This window comes from Ixodes scapularis, unplaced genomic scaffold, assembly GCF_016920785.2.
Source record: "Ixodes scapularis isolate PalLabHiFi unplaced genomic scaffold, ASM1692078v2 PGA_scaffold2__306_contigs__length_199485367, whole genome shotgun sequence".
NCBI classification, from domain to species: Eukaryota; Metazoa; Arthropoda; class Arachnida; order Ixodida; family Ixodidae; genus Ixodes; species Ixodes scapularis.
The window spans coordinates 120,890,519-120,912,676 of NW_024609857.1; the positions used below are offsets into that span (position 1 = coordinate 120,890,519).

Consider the following 22,158-nt stretch of genomic DNA (forward strand, 5'->3'; position numbering starts at 1 on the left):
TGCAAAGCGTCTTTTACCACTTTTCAATGAACGAATTGAGATATCAACGAAACTGGACTAAAAAAGTTGCCGCCCAGTTTCGTTAGCAGCACGGTTACCATGGTAAGCTCCCAGGCCCAAAATGGAGATCACTATCGGCGCTCCTGACGTCGTGCATCTAGACAGTTTTGCGTCGTGTCGCTACTCTGGGCCTGTTTGCTCGAAGCGCTAACCACGACTAAAGTTAGCAGCAGTACCTAAAAGAGGGATTTTGAGATCACGTGACTGGCTCGGTAGGGATGCGGGGAAATATGGCGGTGCCACAGTGAGGGAGCGCCGCTCGCTTTCGAACGAATATGTCGTTGTAGCTGCAATATCGGGCGCGTTAGTCAGCAACGAATGGTGCAGGAGGCTTTCGCTTTGCCTTACCTCACTCAAATCGCGAAGCATGAGCAATGGCCTGGTGCCGTCGGTATATGGAAAAGGTCCATTGGCTTCTGAAATCTTCGATAATGGCGTACAGGCAGTTTTAATGTTTCAACGCGTCCGTGGATTTGTTGTGCATTTGTCTCGCCGATTTTCGCGTTTTGTTTTGCCCACATTTGCTGGAGACACGAGCTCGGAGTGTAGGTAACTGGCCCCCTTGCACGAGAACTGGCGCAGCCATGCGCGTTCCAGAGAAAGCTCGTGCAGAGAAAAACAAGCAAGGGACAAGGGATGTCAAACTCAGGATATAAAAAAGTACCCAGCCGTATTGAAGCGCCACCACAGACCCTTTTTTTCGCATTGATGTACAGGCCTGGAAGGCGATCTCACCGCCATCTGTTGGTTCAGAATCACACTAACCAAGGGTGGGGTGGCACTTTGATGGGTAGACGTCTGTTTCAGGCTGGGATTTCTCTTTGTTATCTTTGGAGTGTTTTTTAATAATAATAATAAGAATAATAATAAATCTTTATTGACCTCCTTGACCTTCTTGGCCGAGCTGAAGTTCGCCTCACCTTAGCATGGACTATGGTGACCCATGCATGGTAAAGGCGCGATCTAATTGCTTTGGGTCACTTCTCGGCGGCTGCGCGAGCGCTCGTGCAGTGAGTGCCAGTCGAGGCAGCCAAGGCTACACGCTCTCACTTTCACAGCCTTTGGAGTTAGTCCCTGCCAGACTTGGGAAGTAATCCGTTATAGCCGATTCACACGACGGACCGAATCGCGATTTTCGTCCGCGGACCGTGTACCACGTGACCGGCACGTCACCGATTCCTGCGATCCGCGCCTCCTCCGCGGAGTCGCGGAGTGATAAAGTCAAGCGCCTTTTTCACTCGCGGACTTTTGACGGAGGATCTCGAATGCTTTGGCTCAAAAAACGTAGTTAGTTGGGCAACAGTGAAACTTTTCTGGTTTGCGCGAGAAAGATGGCTGGCGAACCGTATTCCGATTTTGCTGTCCCTGGCCCTTCGTACGGCTCAAAATTAAGCGATGAAGCAAGCATGTTTTTCATTTCGCTTGTGGAGCATTTCCCAGCGCTTTGGGACATGACGATGAGCGAGTACGCCAACAACGCTTTGAAAGGCGCGTTGTGGCGACAAATCGCCGACGAGATGGAGGACCGCTACCCTGAATGCGGCCCGTACGTCCCCGGTACGTATTATGACTATAATGTACTCCATTTCTTATTCCATCCGAGCATGCAGAAAACGTTTGGGCAGTACTCACGAGACCCAGTACACCTATTTCTTTAAACTGTTTGCCGCGTTTCCCATTACTGTGCCTGCAGTGTGGCGTGTCGCCCGTAGGGAGATTCGATCTCTTGCTTCGAGATGGCTCGGTTGCTTAAAATAGGGGCTCCCCAGAGAAATTCTGGACGGAAGCACACCTTTCATTGTTCTCTCTGCTAGACTGCGAACAGAAAGCTATTCTTACCAAGCCGACCGATGAAATCTTATTGCGGAGATCGTGCAGTGTGACGCGTTTGTTGTATCCAGATTTGAAGTTTTTTTTTTCTCTGTTTTTTTTGCGGTGGGGGATCGCTACTGCTGCATACATTGGTGTTCAATGGTATTGAACCCTGCAAAGCTTGTTTACCTGAAAGTGCAGGAAAAAAAATTGCTTACACAGTGATTGTGCCCTGCATTACCCGCAGCCCTTGAAGAGTAAAATATGTTTTGTGTTACAGATACGCTGAAGACATTCTTTAATAACAAAAGGAGGACCTACCGTGCAGAGAAAAAAAATTGAAGTCATCGAAAAGCGGCCAAGCTTCCAGCGATTCATACAAGGGCAAATGGAAGTTCTTCCATTGTCTGAACTTCCTAGATGCTGCCAAGCCGACAGGGACAAGGACCTTCAGCGAGGCTTTTGAGGTGGCAGAGCCAGAGGCGGTAAATTTTGTAGCTGCCTTATATATGCCATTCCAGAAGTCATTGCGATACACTGCTATCTGTTGTGTAGATTCTTGTTTTGAGCGACTATCTACTTTTGCAGGTTAAGAAAAGCCTAACAAGCTCCTCCCACTCTTTTCACTTTAGCAAGAGAAAGCTGGAGTGGAGGCAAGGAGCGACTCCCCTTCTGTCCCGTGTTCACTCGCTGAAGTGGAAAGAGGAGCATGATCTCTTCCTGCTTTTCTTAATTTGCACAATAGACTTGTTACGGTTACGCCACCACAGTGACAACTGAAACATTAACGCAAGACGTGCAGCATCAATCTAAGTAATTTTTTGCGTGCAAGTTTTGACAGCGGGAAGTTGGACTGCGCCAAGCGCTGTCCTTTATCTCCACTGTAAATGAAAAATTCAGCCATTGCAGTACAAATGCCAGCTTTATATCATTTTTTCTAAATTTACAAGCGTTTATGAATTTTTTAGCTACTCTGTGCACACACTCTGTGCACACATAAGCACTTTACATACTGTCGGTGTGAATTAAAGTGGCACATGTTTATTCATGAGACGAGTACATAAAGCTAGGGATGCAAGCAGGAACACCGAATACTTTGCTCAAGTATATCGGGCACATGGAGTGCATTTCAACTCTCATGAGGTACCGTACCCTCATATGAAGACAATATAAAACACCTGCTTTAACATAAAAATACAGTCAGTTCTTGAACATCTTGTAAATTAAATAATTTTGATATTACTGGAGTTTGTTTCCTTCTCTGCAGGACAGGGCAGGTCAACCTTCTTCAAGCCCACGAAGGCTGGCATAACTCGCTTTGTGCATAGATAAAATGAATTTGCATGCAACTTTTAGTTACAGCAAAACGCTGAGCAAAGTGCGGAGCAGGATGCCGACCCGGACGCCAACATCGAGTATGCGCCACAGCCGTCGCCTGCCTCTGTGAGTACGGCCAGCAGTAGTAGCGTGTCAAGGAAAGCTCGAAGCTCGCAGCCCTCAGCTAACGATTGGGCTGCGAGAACAGCTGCCCTTGAAGAAATAGCAGTTGCTGTTCAACAGCCTTCCGACGCAGATGACGCCTCTGCACATTTTGCGAAGGCTGCTGCAGCACTCATGCGACCAGTGAACCCATTAAAGTTGGTTCGCTGCCAGGCTGAAATACTCAGTGTAATAGAAAAACATCTGACCGAATAAAAGTTGAAGTTAACTGTTTACTTGCTTCTTTTTGTCTGCGCTTCTTTCTTCTGTCTGCGTGAGCAGTGTTTGTCTAACTCAACGTAGGCGGCCTCTCGCTGCCATGACACAGCACCCCTGCCATTGAAAAAAACTACACATGTCCTCTCTCACTGCAGCGCCAAATGTGCTAGCACATCCACGCGATGCTGGGAAGCTGAAAAACGTTGGGCGACCTCGGCGTTCCTTCTCTGCATCTGCCCCTGATGCTTGTTGGGGCAGCACGTCGTTGCTGAGAAAGTTGTGCAGGACACATGCAGCATTGACGATGGCAGTAGCCCTTTCGGGAATGGCGTTTATCACTTTCAGCAAACACCTGAAACGGTTGGCCAGGATTCCGAATGTGTTTTCTACAACACGTCTAGCTCTGGACAACCTGGAAAGGAACAATCAAGTATCGAGCGAGTCATCAAGACTAAGAAGCAGATCAGTAGGCAGCAGACTTTTTTGTTCTAGCTGAAACCAAGAGACTGCCAGCGACGGAAATGTAAAATTATGACTTAAGAACGCCACTTTTCAGACATTGCCGGCACGTAGCAACAACTATTTTGTCGAAACCTCTCCTCCCTATAATCAATAACAGGGTAAAAACCCACAAGATGTTCTGTCTCCAGCATGCGCTCGTTGCCTTCCCCCAGGTTTGGGCTGTGTGCGACGAAGTATACTATCAAAGGCACACAGCTCGTGCTCGAGGCACAGCATCTGCCGAGTTCTTAGCCTGTCACAGGCTACGGACATTCAAGAGAAGTGCCATTTTGGCAAGAATAAAACATCCTGCCAGTCCGCAATCAGCCGAGTCGTTGGATTTGGAGGACGGTGGGCTTGAGAGGTAAGTCAGTACAGATAGATGATCGTAATATATTGTCCCAATATCTTCCAGCTCGGCTTACTATAGAAAAATCAGGCAAGTGATGACAAGCAGTTCACAGACGAGTTGTTCTTGTTCTGTAAAACCTGCAGGTTTCTTGAAGTTGAATGCAAGCCAAGCAATCTTGATTTCCAGTCCTTATGATGCTGCCAGTGCTCTTTTTTTGGAAGCTGTTTGCAACAGACAAGCCAGTATTGTTGCAAACATCTCTTGGGATTCCTGATCTGTAGCAGAAATACTGCAAAGCCATTCTCAAAATTGTGCACCGTATCCAGGAAGAGATGGGTAGACTGGCCGGTTAGAATCTTTCATGTATAAAAACACATGATGTGTTTTTATGCCCAAAGTGTCTGTGAAACAGCGTTGATTGATTAAATAACTTTTAACTTGGATTCGTATATTCTCCTCTATCTGACATACCACCAGAACTTACCTGTAATTGAATATCCGCTGTTCTTCCGTGAGGTTCGTGCCACCAAACGGTTTCATGAGATTTTTTCCGATAGGAAATGCATCATCGCCCACAAAAACGGGGGGCAGAAACTTGTCTGGTGAGTTTGCTACCTTCACCAGCTCTGGCAGATGGATCCTCTTGCATGCCAGAGCTCGTTGTAACGGTGTAGTCTGCCAGATGCCGGTGTCTCCTTGTGATCCCGGGGCACCGACGTCGGTGTAGATGAATTTGCAGTTTGCATCTACTACAGCGAAGAGTACGATACTGTGGGTCTTTTTATAATTAAAGTTCACAGATCCAGAGTTTGGTGGCTTCCAGATGCAGACGTGCTTGCCGTCGAGTGCGCCGGCACAGTTTGGAAATTGCCATTTCTGGGCGAAACCACTGATCACATCCAGCCACTCCTCTTCGGTCTTTGGAGTTCTTATGAAGTCCTCCTTCAGCTCTTCGTAGAGTGCTGTGCACGTTTCATGGATGAGGTCATTGACACTTGAGTGTCCGAGCCTGAATTGACGGCTTAATGAATGATGACTCTCTCCTGTCAAATGCACGAAGAAAAATCAAGTTGCAATTTTTCGGCTTATCTCAAAATGGCATGATCTAGAAATTTCTCCAGATGCATCAGGCAGAGCCGAGGAAGGTCAGTATATTAGATACAAATAATTGAATTACCAAAGAAAAGAAAAAAGAAATGAGGGTGACAACGAGCCGATTCTGGTTAAAAGTGGTGGTTTTAACTGAAATTGGTTTTCTAAAAGATGACACAAACACAGAAGTCTCAAACACGGCTGATTTTTTATTGGACAAAAAGGAGGAGTGCACAGCACGGGACTTACAGGGATACAGGAAGAGAAACTTTCCACAAACTATCATTCCCCAAAAGAAATTCGTCCCCAGACCTTACAACTTCCTGCACATAACCACCCAAGGACAGGAAACATGTCTTTAAAAGGGTGGAAATCGTTCTGTATTAAAAAAAAAAACAAAACATGCCGATCCGAACAAACAAGATACCTTTCGCTATTTGGATTATGGAAAAATAAATGCAACTGGAAATGTATTGGAAACTTGATATTGCCGCGCGCGCAGCTGGACAAGTAGGCAGCGCGCGCGTGGCCTAACGGTTATCGCGCTTGCCTTAGACGCAGAGGGCCAGGGTTCAATTCCTGGCCGCGACTACACATTTTTGTTGACAGTGTAATTTGATGTTCTAGTGAATTCGAGAACCGTCTTGCTGATTCGAGGTTAGAATGTTCTACACACCGAACCTTCTACGCCGAACGATCCAGAAATCCACGAGGGTACATAAGGGATTCCGCCAGGCGAGCGAGTTCAGTTTCGCCCCAGCGTTCGACTGTGCTGCTACGCCGACTTCGACGCCCGCGACGCTCTGTTATTCTCTTTGTACCCTTTTAGTTTTGGCGCAAGTTCGCCACGTTAAACGTTTACTTCTTTCTGTTTAGTTATTGTTCTTTTGGTCACCACCCGTGACATTTTGGTGGAAATGCGGGGTACCGCATGCCCGTCCAGCGTTCCCCTCCAAGAGCCCGCAGTGCAAGTCCAGTTCCAAGCCCAGTGAGGAGACCAGTCCCCGCGGAATCCGAAACCCGGACCAGCCGGCGCATCAAGGGAGAGGATCCTGAATACGGTTCGTTACTGGACAAGCCCAAGCCGAAGACGACGACGATGGCCAACCAGTCGCAGACCCCGGCCGCTCCTGCCTTCATCTACCTGCCCGTCGCACCCCGCACTCCGACGCCATTCCACGGGGACGCCCACGAAGACGTCGAGGACTGGCTTCAACAGTACGAGCGGGTGGCCCAGCACAACCGATGGACGGACAACCAGCGCCTGCAGAACCTTTACTTCGCGCTCGAAGGAACGGCCAGGCACTGGTTCGAGAATCGGGAGACTTCGTTGATCTCGTGGACCGCCTGCAAGAATGAGTTGAGGCGAACTTTCACTAACCAGTATCGACGGGAGAGGGCCGAGGACCTTCTTCGAATGAGAACCCAGGGCGCAAACGAGACCATCACCAGTTTCGTCGAGGATGTCCTGCGCCTGGTCACTCGCGCCGACCCTCAAGCCACCGACGAAAAGAAGTTGCGGATCCTGATGCGAGGCGTACGAGATGACATCTTCGGAGGCCTCGTCCGTAACCCGCCGACCACCGTCGAAACGTTTGTAACAGAGGCGACCAACATTGAACGGGCCCTGCAAGCACGAGCCGCTCACTTCCATCGAGCTCCTGCCGTCGCTGCACCCACGCCGTCAAGCTGCGCCCTTACCCCCAATATTCCGGGGATCCGAGAAATAGTCCGGGACATCGTCCGTGAAGAACTGAAGAAGCTGATACCTGCTGCCGAACGTCCAGCTTCACTCTCGATCGCCGAGATTGTTCGAGAAGAGGTCCAGCAAGCGCTCCAGCCAGACGTTCTCGCCGACGCCACACCGGAACCACCAGCTGTGACCTATGCCGCCGTTGTTCGTCGTCCGCAGCCTCCTATTGCTCGGCAGTACCCATCTGCACCCCGACGAGAAGTCTCTTCGCCGCAGTACGCGCCGCGCCAAGAGCAGCATGGACTTCGAAAGACCGACGTGTGGCGCACGGATGACGGACGCCCGGTGTGCTTCCACTGCGGGGAGGCTGACCACGTTTACCGGAGGTGCCCCTACCGCCAGCTCGGCCTGCGAGCATTCGCTCCAAATGACCGTCGACCTCGTGTTGGAGAACGACCAAGGGACATCGAGGAATACCTCCGTCGCCCTCCGTCACCAGCGCCCACCGCACCACGAGGTTCCCGTTCTCCATCCCCCCGACGTTCCGCGTCGCCTTTCCGTCGGTCGCGCCGTGACAGCCTGTCCCCCCTATCTCGTCGGGAAAACTAAGTGCGGCAACGCCTGGAGGTGCCGTTGCCGAAGACGACCCGAGTAAAGAGCCTCCAAGAACGCCGGAGCGCTCTTGGAGGCCCAAGAACGCCGGAGCGCCACGCATCGCTACGACGCCCCTGCAACGGTGTCCAACAACCTAAACGTCGTCATCGACGGCCACGACGCATCGGCACTCGTGGACACCGGAGCAGACTGCTCAGTCTTGAGTGGGAGGCTCTCCCACCGCCTTCGAAAAGTCATGACGCCGTGGGAAGGACCCCAAATACGAACCGCCGGAGGACATCTCATCACACCAGTCGGGAGATGCACTGCTCGCGTCGAGATCCACGGTGAAACGTGCCCTGTCAAGTTCGTCGTTCTGCAAGACTGTTCGAGGGACGTTATCCTCGGAATGGACCTTCTCTGCGAGTATGGCGCCGTCATCGAGCTCGGAACAAACCGGCTGACGCTACGAAAACCTGCTCCACCAGCGGAGGAACCCGAAGCGACGTCACCCACGGTCCGAGTCCTCGCAAACCACGTAAACCTACCACCGCGGTCGAGTGTTTTCGTACTTGTCGGGATCGATGAAGCTTCCTGTGGCGGAGTTCTTCTCGAGGGAAGCCTCCAATTGCTCCTGGGAAGAGGCATAGGCGTCGCAAGGGGAGTAGCTGAACTTCAGGATGGGCGGACTGTGGCCCTCGTGACGAACTTCCGAAACGAAACGCAACACCTCACGAAAGGTGCAGCCGTGAGCCACGTCGAGAAACTCCGAAACCCCGCCGAAATCGCCGCGATTACTGACGAATCCTCGCCGCCCCAGCGAGACAGTTCGTCGTCAGCGCAGCTCGACATTGACCCTAAGCTTCCGGACCCTAAACGGCGTCAGCTGGTTAACCTCCTCGCCGAATACCGCGACTGCTTTGCGACGTCGTCGAAGGTGCGCCAGACCGCGGTTGCCAAGCAGCGCATCGTTACCGAGGACGACGCGCGCCCTGAGCATCGATCGCCGTACAGAGTCTCCGCTAAGGAAAGGGAGGTGATCGATCAGCAAGTTCAAGAGATGCTGAATGACGACATAATCCAACCTTCAAGCAGTCCATGGGCCTCTCCAGTCGTGCTGGTTAAGAAGAAGGACGGAGCTCTTCGGTTCTGCGTGGACTACCGGCAGCTCAACACGGTTACGAAGAAAGACGTCTACCCACTCCCCCGCATCGATGACACTCTAGACCGGCTGCACCACTCTCGATACTTTTCATCGATGGACCTGAAGAGCGGCTACTGGCAAATCGAGGTCGACGAACGGGACCGAGAGAAGACAGCCTTCGTCACGCCGGATGGACTGTACGAGTTCAAGGTGATGCCCTTCGGACTATGCACGGCGCCAGCAACTTTCCAGCGTGTCATGGACACCGTACTGGCAGGGCTGAAGTGGCAGAGTTGTCTCGTCTACCTTGACGACGTCGTAGTATTTTCAGCTGACTTCGACGAGCACTTGAGACGACTCCGAGCTGTTCTTCAAGCCATTCAGACCGCCGGACTCACACTCAAGCCGTCAAAGTGCCGGTTCGCCTATGACGAACTGAAGTTCCTTGGCCACGTGGTTAGTAACGAAGGCGTCCGCCCAGACCCCGAGAAGACTCGCGCCGTCGCGGCATTTCCAGCGCCGACAGATAAGAAGGCCGTGCGAAGATTCCTCGGACTTTGTGCCTATTATCGACGCTTCGTTCGGGATTTCGCAAGGATTTCCGCACCACTTACGAATCTCAAGAAGGACGCCGAGAAGTTCGAATGGGCCGACGAGCAACAGCAGGCATTCGACGAACTGAAACGACGACTCCAGACTCCTCCTGTGCTTGGACATTTCGACCAGGATGCGGAAACAGAAATTCACACGGACGCAAGTAACGCGGGACTGGGCGCAGTACTATTCCAAGTGCAAGAAGGCATCGAGCGAGTCATCGCCTACGCAAGTCGGACATTGTCCAAGGCGGAGAAAAATTACTCCACAACTGAGAAAGAATGCCTTGCGGTCCTCTGGGCAATAATGAAGTTTCGTCCGTACTTGTACGGGAGCCCGTTCCGTGTAGTCACGGACCACCACTCGCTCTGCTGGCTTGCGAAGCTGAAGGACCCGTCAGGACGCCTCGCTCGATGGAGTCTTCGACTACAAGAGCTCAACATGACAGTGGTCTATAAGTCAGGCCACAAGCACAGCGACGCCGACTGCCTGTCCAGAGCCCCCGTCGAAACCCCTTCCGGCTGCAGTGACGACAATGACGACGAGTGCTTCCTAGGAGCAGTGAACACCGACGATATGGCACGACGTCAACGGGACGATCCTGAGCTGCGCGCATTAATCAAGCACCTGGAAGGGGGCAGGGGTACCGTGCCACGTGTCTTCTCACGAGTACTGCCGACCATACAAGGTACTTCGTCGCCTCGGCGAGCTGAACTACGAGGTGATGCCCGACGGAACAAGAACATCATCACGCCGCCCACCACGACCTGAAGTCGTCCACGTCGTGCGCCTGAAGCCGTACTACGCTCGATAAGACTGTGGATCTTATGTGTTTCAAGTGACTCTTTAGTTTGCCGTTCTTTTTATGTGCTTTGTTTTGTTTTGGGTTGCATCGGGACGATGCACTTTTTAAAGGGGGGAGTAATGCCGCGCGTGCAGCTGGACAAGTAGGCAGCGCGCGCGTGGCCTAACGGTTATCGCGCTTGCCTCCGACGCAGAGGGCCAGGGTTCGATTCCTGGCCGCGACTACACATTTTTGTTGACAGTGTAATTTGATGTTCTAGTGAATTCGAGAACCGTCTTGCTGATTCAAGGTAAGAATGTTCTACACACCGAACCTTCTACGCCGAACGATCCAGAAACCCACGAGGGTACATAAGGGATTCCGCCGGGCGAGCGAGTTCAGTTTCGCCCCAGCGTTCGACTGTGCTGCTACGCCGACTTCGACGCCCGCGACGCTCTGTTATTCTCTTTGTACCCTTTTAGTTTTGGCGCAAGTTCGCCACGTTAAACGTTTACTTCTTTCTGTTTAGTTATTGTTCTTTTGGTCTCCACCCGTGACATTTTGGTGGAAATGCGGGCTACCGCATGCCCGTCCAGCGTTCCCCTCCAAGAGCCCGCAGTGCAAGTCCAATTCCAAGCCCAGTGAGGAGACCAGTCCCCGCGGAATCCGAAACCCGGACCAGCCGGCGCATCAAGGGAGAGGATCCTGAATACGGTTCGTTACTGGACAAGCCCAAGCCGAAGACGACGACGATGGCCAACCAGTCGCAGACCCCGGCCGCTCCTGCCTTCATCTACCTGCCCGTCGCACCCCGCACTCCGACGCCATTCCACGGGGACGCCCACGAAGACTTCGAGGACTGGCTTCAACAGTACGAGCGGGTGGCCCAGCACAACCGATGGACGGACGACCAGCGCCTGCAGAACCTTTACTTCGCGCTCGAAGGAACGGCCAGGCACTGGTTCGAGAATCGGGAGACTTCGTTGATCTCGTGGACCGCCTGCAAGAATGAGTTGAGGCGAACTTTCACTAACCAGTATCGACGGGAGAGGGCCGAGGACCTTCTTCGAATGAGAACCCAGGGCGCAATCGAGACCATCACCAGTTTCTCGAGGATGTCCTGCGCCTGGTCACTCGCGCCGACCCTCAAGCCACCGACGAAAAGAAGTTCCGGATCCTGATGCGAGGCGTACGAGATGACATCTTCGGAGGCCTCGTCCGCAACCAGCCGACCACCGTCGAAACGTTTGTAACAGAGGCGACCAACATTGAACGGGCCCTGCAAGCACGAGCCGCTCACTTCCATCGAGCTCCTGCCGTCGCTGCACCCACGCCGTCAAGCTGCGCCCTTACCCCCAATATTCCGGGGATCCGAGAAATAGTCCGGGACATCGTCCGTGAAGAACTGAAGAAGCTGATACCTGCTGCCGAACGCGCAGCTTCACTCTCGATCGCCGAGATTGTTCGAGAAGAGGTCCAGCAAGCGCTCCAGCCAGACGTTCTCGCCGACGCCGCACCGAAACCACCAGCTGTGACCTATGCCGCCGTTGTTCGTCGTCCGCAGCCTCCTATTGCTCGGCAGTACCCAGCTGCACCCCAACGAGAAGTCTCTTCGCCGCAGTACGCGCCGCGCCAAGAGCAGCGTGGACTTCGAAAGACCGACGTGTGGCGCACGGATGACGGACGCCCGGTGTGCTTCCACTGCGGGGAGGCTGACCACGTTTACCGGAGGTGCCCCTACCGCCAGCTCGGCCTGCGAGGATTCGCTCCAAACGACCGTCGACCTCGTGTTGGAGAACGACCAAGGGACATCGAGGAATACCTCCGTCGCTCTCCGTCACCAGCGCCCACCGCACCACGAGGTTCCCGTTCTCCATCCCCCCGACGTTCCGCGTCGCCTTTCCGCCGGTCGCGCCGTGACAGCCTGTCCCCCCTATCTCGTCGGGAAAACTAAGTGCGGCAACGCCTGGAGGTGCCGTTGCCGAAGACGACCCGAGTAAAGAGCCTCCAAGAACGCCGGAGCGCTCTTGGAGGCCCAAGAACGCCGGAGCGCCACGCATCGCTACGACGCCCCTGCAACGGTGTCCAACAACCTAAACGTCGTCATCGACGGCCACGACGCATCGGCACTCGTGGACACCGGAGCAGACTGCTCAGTCTTGAGTGGGAGGCTCTCCCGCCACCTTCGAAAAGTCATGACGCCGTGGGAAGGACCCCAAATACGAACCGCCGGAGGACATCTCATCACACCAGTCGGGAGATGCACTGCTCGCGTCGAGATCCACGGTGAAACGTGCCCTGTCAAGTTCGTCGTTCTGCAAGACTGTTCGAGGGACGTTATCCTCGGAATGGACTTTCTCTGCGAGTATGGCGCCGTCATCGAGCTCGGAACAAACCGGCTGACGCTACGAAAACCTGCTCCACCAGCGGAGGAACCCCAAGCGACGTTACCCACGGTCCGAGTCCTCGCAAACCACGTAAACCTACCACCGCGGTCGAGTTTTTTCGTACTTGTCGGGATCGATGAAGCTTCCTGTGGCGAAGTTCTTCTCGAGGGAAGCCTCCAATTGCTCCTGGGAAGAGGCATAGGCGTCGCAAGGGGAGTAGCTGAACTTCAGGATGGGCGGACTGTGGCCCTCGTGACGAACTTCCGAAACGAAACGCAACACCTCACGAAAGGTGCAGCCGTGAGCCACGTCGAGAAACTCCGAAACCCCGCCGAAATCGCCGCGATTACTGACGAATCCTCGCCGCCCCAGCAAGACAGTTCGTCGCCAGCGCAGCTCGACATTGACCCTAAGCTTCCGGACCCTAAACGGCGTCAGCTGGTTAACCTCCTCGCCGAATACCGCGACTGCTTTGCGACGTCGTCGAAGGTGCGCCAGACCGCGGTTGCCAAGCACCGCATCGTTACCGAGGACGACGCGCGCCCTGAGCATCGATCGCCGTACAGAGTCTCCGCTAAGGAAAGGGAGGTGATCCATCAGCAAGTTCAAGAGATGCTGAATGACGACATAATCCAACCTTCAAGCAGTCCATGGGCCTCTCCAGTCGTGCTGGTTAAGAAGAAGGACGGAACTCTTCGGTTCTGCGTGGACTACCGGCAGCTCAACACGGTTACGAAGAAAGACGTCTACCCACTCCCCCGCATCGATGACACTCTAGACCGGCTGCACCACTCTCGATACTTTTCATCGATGGACCTGAAGAGCGGCTACTGGCAAATCGAGGTCGACGAACGGGACCGAGAGAAGACAGCCTTCGTCACGCCGGATGGACTGTACGAGTTCAAGGTGATGCCCTTCGGACTATGCACGGCGCCAGCAACTTTCCAGCGTGTCATGGACACCGTACTGGCAGGGCTGAAGTGGCAGAGTTGTCTCGTCTACCTTGACGACGTCGTAGTATTTTCAGCTGACTTCGACGAGCACTTGAGACGACTCCGAGCTGTTCTTCAAGCCATTCAGACCGCCGGACTCACACTCAAGCCGTCAAAGTGCCGGTTCGCCTATGACGAACTGAAGTTCCTTGGCCACGTGGTTAGTAACGAAGGCGTCCGCCCAGACCCCGAGAAGACTCGCGCCGTCGCGGCATTTCCAGCGCCGACAGATAAGAAGGCCGTGCGAAGATTCCTCGGACTTTGTGCCTATTATCGACGCTTCGTTCGGGATTTCGCAAGGATTTCCGCACCACTTACGGATCTCACGAAGGACGCCGAGAAGTTCGAATGGGCCGGCGAGCAACAGCAGGCATTCGACGAACTGAAACGACGACTCCAGACTCCTCCTGTGCTTGGACATTTCGACCAGGATGCGGAAACAGAAATTCACACGGACGCAAGTAACGCGGGACTGGGCGCAGTACTATTCCAAGTGCAAGAAGGCATCGAGCGAGTCATCGCCTACGCAAGTCGGACATTGTCCAAGGCGGAGAAAAATTACTCCACAACTGAGAAAGAATGCCTTGCGGTCCTCTGGGCAATAACGAAGTTTCGTCCGTACTTGTACGGGAGCCCGTTCCGTGTAGTCACGGACCACCACTCGCTCTGCTGGCTTGCGAAGCTGAAGGACCCGTCAGGACGCCTCGCTCGATGGAGTCTTCGACTACAAGAGTTCAACATGACAGTGGTCTATAAGTCAGGCCACAAGCACAGCGACGCCGACTGCCTGTCCAGAGCCCCCGTCGAAACCCCTTCCGGCTGCAGTGACGACAATGACGACGAGTGCTTCCTAGGAGCAGTGAACACCGACGATATGGCACGACGTCAACGGGACGATCCTGAGCTGCGCGCATTAATCAAGCACCTGGAAGGGGGCAGGAGTACCGTGCCACGTGTCTTCTCACGAGTACTGCCGACCATACAAGGTACTTCGTCGCTTCGGCGAGCTGAACTACGAGGTGATGCCCGACGGAACAAGAACATCATCACGCCGCCCACCACGACCTGAAGTCGTCCACGTCGTGCGCCTGAAGCCGTACTACGCTCGATAAGACTGTGGATCTTATGTGTTTCAAGTGACTCTTTAGTTTGCCGTTCTTTTTATGTGCTTTGTTTTGTTTTGGGTTGCATCGGGACGATGCACTTTTTAAGGGGGGGAGTAATGCCGAGCGTGCAGCTGGACAAGTAGGCAGCGCGCGCGTGGCCTAACGGTTATCGCGCTTGCCTCCCACGCAGAGGGCCAGGGTTCGATTCCTGGCCGCGACTACACATTTTTGTTGACAGTGTAATTTGATGTTCTAGTGAATTCGAGAACCGTCTTGCTGATTCGAGGTTAGAATGTTCTACACACCGAACCTTCTACGCCGAACGACCCGGAAACTCACGAGGGTACATAAGGGATTCCGCCAGGCGAGCGAGTTCAGTTTCGCCCCAGTGTTCGACTGTGCTGCTACGCCGACTTCGACGCCCGCGACGCTCTGTTATTCTCTTTGTACCCTTTTAGTTTTGGCACAAGTTCGCCACATTAAACGTTTACTTCTTTCTGTTTAGTTATTGTTCTTTTGGTTACCACCCGTGACAATATCCAGATATAAGCCAATAAGATATCTTGTTCCATAACCCAGATAGCGAAAAGTTATACTGGGTTCTGGGGCAGGGATATTGTGGAATATTTGATGATCATGCTGATGTATATGTATGTATGTATGTATCAGGGTTGGGCAGAAATACTCAAAAAATGTATTTGGAAATAGAAATACTGGGATACATTGAAATTGTAGCTAAACTACTGATACACCTGTAAAAATGTATCGCGATACGTATCGGAAATACATTTTAAAAAAAGGCAAAAAGTATTTGGAAATAGAAATGCAGGAATACATTTTAGGGAGGGCAGGAATACAAATACAGAAATACTGATACTGCAATACATTTTCCAAATTTTTTGAGACGCCAACTGAGTTGAAGCGTGGAGTTTGAAGTGGATGTTTTCGGTCCCGAAATTACTTTCCTCTAGGCTTGGCACTTTGCCTTGAAGGTAGTGGTTTCGGGCGACAAGGAGTCTTCAATGGGCCCAAAAAAACGTTCCAACAATTGCTGACCGCGGTCCCTTCCATAACATCCTGTCTGTCTGACGAGGGAATCCTGTCAACATCGATCACATTATGTCACGGTGGAATGAACTAGAATTCTTTATCTGTAGGTGTGGCCTTGAACATGAAACTTTACCACGCTGCTGTATGAAAGGACAATGCATACTTTTGTTGTAGGCTACCTAGCTGAAGATCGTGCATGCAGTGTCATTCGAGATTTTCGAGAATAGTGGAACACCTGAAGCATCTTAGAATACATGTCTTATCTTCTGTTTTACAGTTGAAAAAACTATGTATACGGTAGCATCCCTGTTCTGAAGGTCCTTACTACCGACCCTCCGCCACCGACGCATGGATTGCAGTCCTCAAGTTTTGCCTAGCATTATCCAAACAGAGACCTCGTGGATTGCGAGCTGATATTGCCGGCACAGGTGCGAGCTGTCCAAGAAACAGCGGTCTCGAGACTAGTCGCGGGAGTACATAATCTGGGATGGCACAGCGAGGCCACTTCTGGCCTCCTTCTGGGTTTCGGATCACCAGAGCAGCGGGTCACGTTCACGTCGGCTGATGACATACCCTTGAGCCGTGCAATGTTACGGGCGCAGCCGCAGATGCATTCGAATGTGTGTTGAGCTTCACAGCGTGAGTCTTCCTACTAATTCAAGTCAACCACCGCCTGGCTCGTGCTGCAACGGAATGTGACTCAGCTTTGCCGGCTGGGTGTACTCTGTACGCTAAGGCGAGAGAGACGGTTAGCAGCGGGCATTGGATGCCAGGAAACAATGACTCAAGAAATCCCTACCTAAGGACCTGCGGCAGAAGATGCTCTGACTCCACTCCTGGCACGCCACCTGGCTCGAATCCCCGACTAGGCAACACTTCTCAGAAGAGAGAAGAGGACGGATAGAAAAATAGTTTGCAGAATCAAAAGGAACCTTGGTCAGCATAGTAACAATATACCCCAGCATCTCCTTGAGTCTGGTGCCCGTAGAAGTAAAAAAAAAAAAAAAAAGCGTGCAGATTTTTTTTTTTTGGAGGGGGGGGGGGGAAGAGTATTTCTCAAGAAATGTAACTAAATACATTTCATCCTGATTGTATCGCGATACAAAGGAACATTCAAATTGTATTTCGATACAAGAATACAGATACTGGTGAAAAAAATGTATCGCGATACAGAAATACAGATACGAAATGTATCTCTGAAATACTATCGCGATACGTTTGTATCGCGATACTGCCCAACCCTGGTATATATATATATATATATATATATATATATATATATCCACCTGGTAAAAAAGGGCCCAAATTGGTGTTTAATAAGAATATATATATATATATATATATATATATATATAACAACGGGCATGGTGGCGGGAGGCCGAAGGCGTGGGTGTAAAACTGAGAAAAAAAAACCCTTCGTGAAAACAGCAACAACGGACGATTTAATCTTCGACGTTTCGGCCGGAGTCCGAAACGTCGATATATATATATATATATATATATATATATATATATATATATATATATATATATATATATATATATATATATATATATATATATATATATATATACAGTGCAGTCCACTTATAACGATATTGAGAAAACCGCAAAATCCAATCGTTATAGCCGATTATCGTTATATCTGGACCGACAAAAAAAAAACACAAAGAGAAGTTACTTACGGGCGATGAGTGAATCAGGTCCTACAACGCGAGCCGAGGCAAAGAAAACCGAAGGCTTTATTAAAAGGTACGAAAATGACTATAAAATAATTTAAGCATGCTTAAAAAAGTCGGAAATTTGCGCTTGCTTGAGCTGAAGTTTGACAATTGCCGTGTGCATTGCTTCCAGTTGTTGCGCGTACGCTGGCGGCAGTCCTTTTGCGTGCACAAAACCGACCAGCGACTGGATGGAGAGCAGGGCATTTTGTGAAGACATTGGAGGCGGGGTGTTCTCGTCGCCGCCGTCGTCGTCACTACTTTCGCAGTCGCTCGATGTGATTTTTCGTCGCGATTGCTGTTCCTCGGCAATGGCCTCATCAGTAGACTCCTCGCATGAAGCGGCAGCGTTGTCCGCGTTCAAAAAGTCTCCCAAGAGAGCTCCGCCGATGTTCTCCTCGGAAGCTGCTATGTGGTCCCAAAGTTCACCCACATCGGCAGGTTCGATGAGCAAGTCATTTGTCTCTTCCGAGACCGTGGCGTTGTGGCGCACGAAGCCTGCCTTTTTAAAACAGTTCTTGAGTGTAACCTGCTTCACCTCATACCACGCACCATGCACGAACCGCACCGCTTCTAACAAGCTCACCTTCAGGTCAGGAGGTCCGCCGGCGTATTGAGACAATCCTGAGCAGTCTAGTTTCATGATGAGCCATTCCAGCATGCGACGTCTGTAGAGGGCCTTGAAATTGGCGATTACGCCGGCATCCATGGGCTGCAGACCTGCCGTGGTGTTCGGAGGCAGAAACATTACCTCAACGGACGTTAGCTTCGGGCTGACGTTGTGTGCGCAGCAGTTGTCGAGGAGCAGCACCACTTTCCTCTTCTGCTTCTCCATAGCGCCGTCAAACTCGAGGAGGCATTCCTCAAAGAGATCTCGCGTCATCCACGCTTTCTTGTTATTTCGATGGCGGACTGGAATGCATTGATTCCTAAAGCAGTGAGGCCTTTTCGATTTCCCGATCACAAAGGGCTTGAGACGCTCGGTACCGTCCATGTTTGCGCACACAAACACCGTCACCCGGACCTTGCTATGTTTGCCACCAACGCACGGGTCACCTTTCAGCGCGTGCGTCTTTGTAGGCAGCATCTCATAAAAGAGTGCTGTTTCATCGCCGTTGAAAATGTCACTTTCTTGGAAGCGCTCCAACAGCTCGGGTAATTTCGTCGCCAGCCATTCGTCTTTCGCATTTACGTCCAGCGAGGCAGCCTCCCCGACGACGTTTTTATAAACGATGCCGTGGCGATCCTTGAACCGCTGAATCCATCCTCCGCCGGGTTCGAAGTTTTCCCGTCCCAGAAGGGAAGCAAATTTCTTCGCCTTTGCGGCAAGAATAGGTCCACTTATGGGCACGTTCCGGTTGCGAGTGGTCAAGAACCACTGGTACAGGGAGTCTTCAACGTCGCCGTACAAAGGATCCCTAACCCGCTTTCGCTGGTCGTCGTGACCGCTGGTGCCAGCCTTCTTCAAGACATCTCCAGCCTTGATGATTGTAGAAATCGTTGATTGAGACAGCTCGTATCTTTTTGCGAGGCTACCAACCTTGAATCCTTGTCGGAAATCCCGGTGAATTCGCTGCTTCACCTCCAGAGATATCGCTTTGCGCTTAGTCGGCGCCATTTTTACCTCACGAACGTACGAACGTGCGGAAACGGGGGAAAACTAGGAAGCGTTGCGCGGCGGCGGCCAAGCAAGCTCTTTCTCTCCTCCCTTCAGCGATTGCGATGACGATAGCACTTAGTTCCGAAGGATGAGGCTGAACTTTTTAAATCGGGCGGCGCCTCGCGTCACCTAGCGGATCTTTCCACGCCGACCGGTTTTTGATATTTTTACTAGTTTTCATGTCGTTCGCTTCAAGTATTTTAATTTTTCTCAAATTTCCAGGCAAATTTTTCGTGATAAGCACCTTCCGGGCGGCCAGAATTCTATCGTTGTATCCGATATGTCGCCGATAATTCTATCGTTATATATGGTTTATTTTTACATAGGGGCGATGGGAGAATTGACAAATCTAAAAAATTTGATCGCTATAAGCGATATATCGTTATATCTGGTATCGTTATAAGTGGATTACACTGTATATATATATATATATATATATATATATATATATATATATATATATATATATATATATACCCTGGTAAAGAAGGGCCCAAATTGGTGTTTAATAAGAATATATATATATATATATATATATATATATATATATATATATATTCTTATTAAACACCAATTTGGGCCCTTCTTTACCAGGTGGATAGACCGGCCACCGCTACCTCGAACGCATCCCGAGCCCGTGACAACATTGGACGAACACTGCCCCGTCCAGCTATCTGCACAGCTAGCTCTTACATTCTTGCAGGCGAGAGGTCCGGGGTGGCTTAGGCGGGAACCCGCCGACAAGAGAGACAAACATCTGGGGGTGATAACAGATCCGAGGTCGTAGCCTCCAGAAATTTATTACGCGCTGTACAACGAAGGAAGGCTGGAGTGAAGTTACTTACCTGTTGCAAGAAAACGAAGAGTGGCTTGTAGCCGTGTCTCTGGTGGAATTGCTCGCCGCATCACAGTGTCCTGCCGCGCTATTCTGGGTCCCACGCGAGACAGCAGCTGCAGGAATTGCTCGCGGCTGACGCGCAGCAGCCTGCTGTACTCCTCGGGATCGTTGTCGAGGAGCTCCTCGTAAAGTTCGTTTGGCATACCGCGTTCCTTTCGGCACATCCAGTCTTTCATCCAAAGCGATCTCTTGGACGCACACGACTCATCTTCATCGCAAGATAACGCTGCGGCCATCGCGGCCAAACGACGCTTTCGATCCACCTCCATTTTGACGATTACTCTGGACAACAGTGCGCTTTTGGCGTTTCGCGGGCCTGGCGGCCCTGTGGGGTCGAGAGTTCTCCTGGTTGTCGTCTGCTCGTCTCATCCGTCGTGTGGATGCTCTCGGGAGCTCGAGGCTCCACGGATTTGTCATCACGTGACCAATCCGTCCGCGGATCAGTCCGTCGTGTGAATCGACCATTACAGGTAACGAATTACTTGTAATTTTTTAAATATAAATTGCCACGTTACTTTTTTTCGGAAGTAAGTTGTAATGTAATTTTGTTACAAAATATTGGTAACGGATTACTCTAATTACTTGTTACGTTTTTTTTTTGTTTTTTTTTTGTTTTAAATATGAACATGTTACAGTAACTTGTGCCATACGAGCAGAACATTCAGCAAAATTGTATATTGAAGATATATCCTAACTCACGAAAACAAACAGATGCTCTCTTTATAGACTTTTCGAAAGCTTTCGACCGTGTGCCACACTACAGACTTATCGTAAAATTACAAAACTTAAAAATGAATGCAACTGTAGTTAATTAGATAAAAACTTTTCTTACGACTAGAACCCAATCCGTACGTCTAGGTGAAACATCTTCACAATCCTTACCAGTTATTTCAGGCGTACCACAGGGTACTGCACTGGGCCCATTGCTCTTCCGTATTTATATAAATGATATCGGTTATCGCCTGAGCAGCTGTGTTCGTCTGTTTGCTGACGATTTTCTTGTTTATCGCACTATTTCCAGTGAAGATGATTGCCTAACACTACAAGAAGACCTATCCCTAGTTGAAACCTTGGGTGCCGAGTGGCTTATGTCCATTAACCATAATAAATGTGAATATGTATATTTTTCTCTAAATCCCGTAATCCAGTAAATTACACCTATCAACTTACATTCCAGCCCATTGAAAAGGTTTCACCTTTTAAATACCTTGGCGTGCGCTTAAGCTCTGACCTCTGATGGAGAATTGATATTGAACACATACCTTCCAGTGATAATAAAACTTTAGGTTTTCTAAGACGCCAACTTAGTCAAGCTTCACTGAAAATCAAACAGCTGTCATTCTGCATACATGTTAGATTCAAGATAGAATACGCTTCTACCATTTGGAACCCCCATCAGGCTTACCTATCCGACATGTTCAAATCAATCCAAAACCGCGCAACTAGATTCATTCTTGCTGACTACTCACCCGCGAGCATCTCTGCCCTTAAGACTTCTTCATCAGTACCTCTTCTTAACACTAGACGCACCGTAGATAGATTATCCTTTTTTCATAACCCGCCTAAAAGTACTGGACTGACCATGAATTCTCTTCAGTCAGTCATGTCTCCCTACGCCGTGATCATTGCGAGAAGATAAAAATGCCCTTTGCCAGAACCAACATTAAAAAAAAAACAAAAAAACTCTCGCCTTTTTTTGTGTATACGGTATTGGAATGCGGTACCTGAGTCCATTGTAACAATTACTGATCATGCCTTGTTTTTTAGCAGAACTCACTAAGCATATGATTGTATAATGAAGATAATGCACTGCAAAATAACAGATGTTCTTTCACCTATTTGTCCCTACATTTGATTTCAACCCTTGAAGTGTGTGGAGATCTGGCTGCCCTCCCCCGCGCCGAACCTCCGGACCCCAATTTCCGGCAGCTCGCACTCGATGCCTCCAACATGCGTCATGTCTCGGGGGGACCGGCCATGGCCTCGCGCAGCACAAGGTCCGGCTGGACCACTCCTCTAA

General features: G+C 50.7%; 2 protein-coding genes and 1 pseudogene across 2 annotated transcripts; 1 reads left to right on the forward strand and 2 right to left on the reverse strand.

The window, feature by feature from the left end:
* Positions 1-1,391: 1,391 nt before the first annotated feature.
* LOC115326653 lies at positions 1,392-3,567 on the forward strand (annotated as a pseudogene).
* Positions 3,568-4,903: 1,336 nt separating this feature from the next.
* LOC121047541 lies at positions 4,904-20,396 on the reverse strand. Its single transcript, XM_040502856.2, has 2 exons — positions 20,086-20,396; positions 4,904-5,466 (listed from the first exon to the last, which is right to left on the reverse strand). Exons 1-2 carry the CDS (start codon positions 20,372-20,374, stop codon positions 4,904-4,906), a joined length of 852 nt encoding a protein of 283 aa, XP_040358790.1. The 5' UTR covers positions 20,375-20,396.
* On the reverse strand, positions 17,577-19,644 carry LOC115320981 (tigger transposable element-derived protein 6-like). The gene is made up of 2 exons (XM_029981234.2): positions 18,554-19,644; positions 17,577-17,941 (listed from the first exon to the last, which is right to left on the reverse strand). Exons 1-2 carry the CDS (start codon positions 19,196-19,198, stop codon positions 17,636-17,638), a joined length of 951 nt encoding a protein of 316 aa, XP_029837094.2. The 5' UTR covers positions 19,199-19,644; the 3' UTR covers positions 17,577-17,635.
* Positions 20,397-22,158: the final 1,762 nt, after the last annotated feature.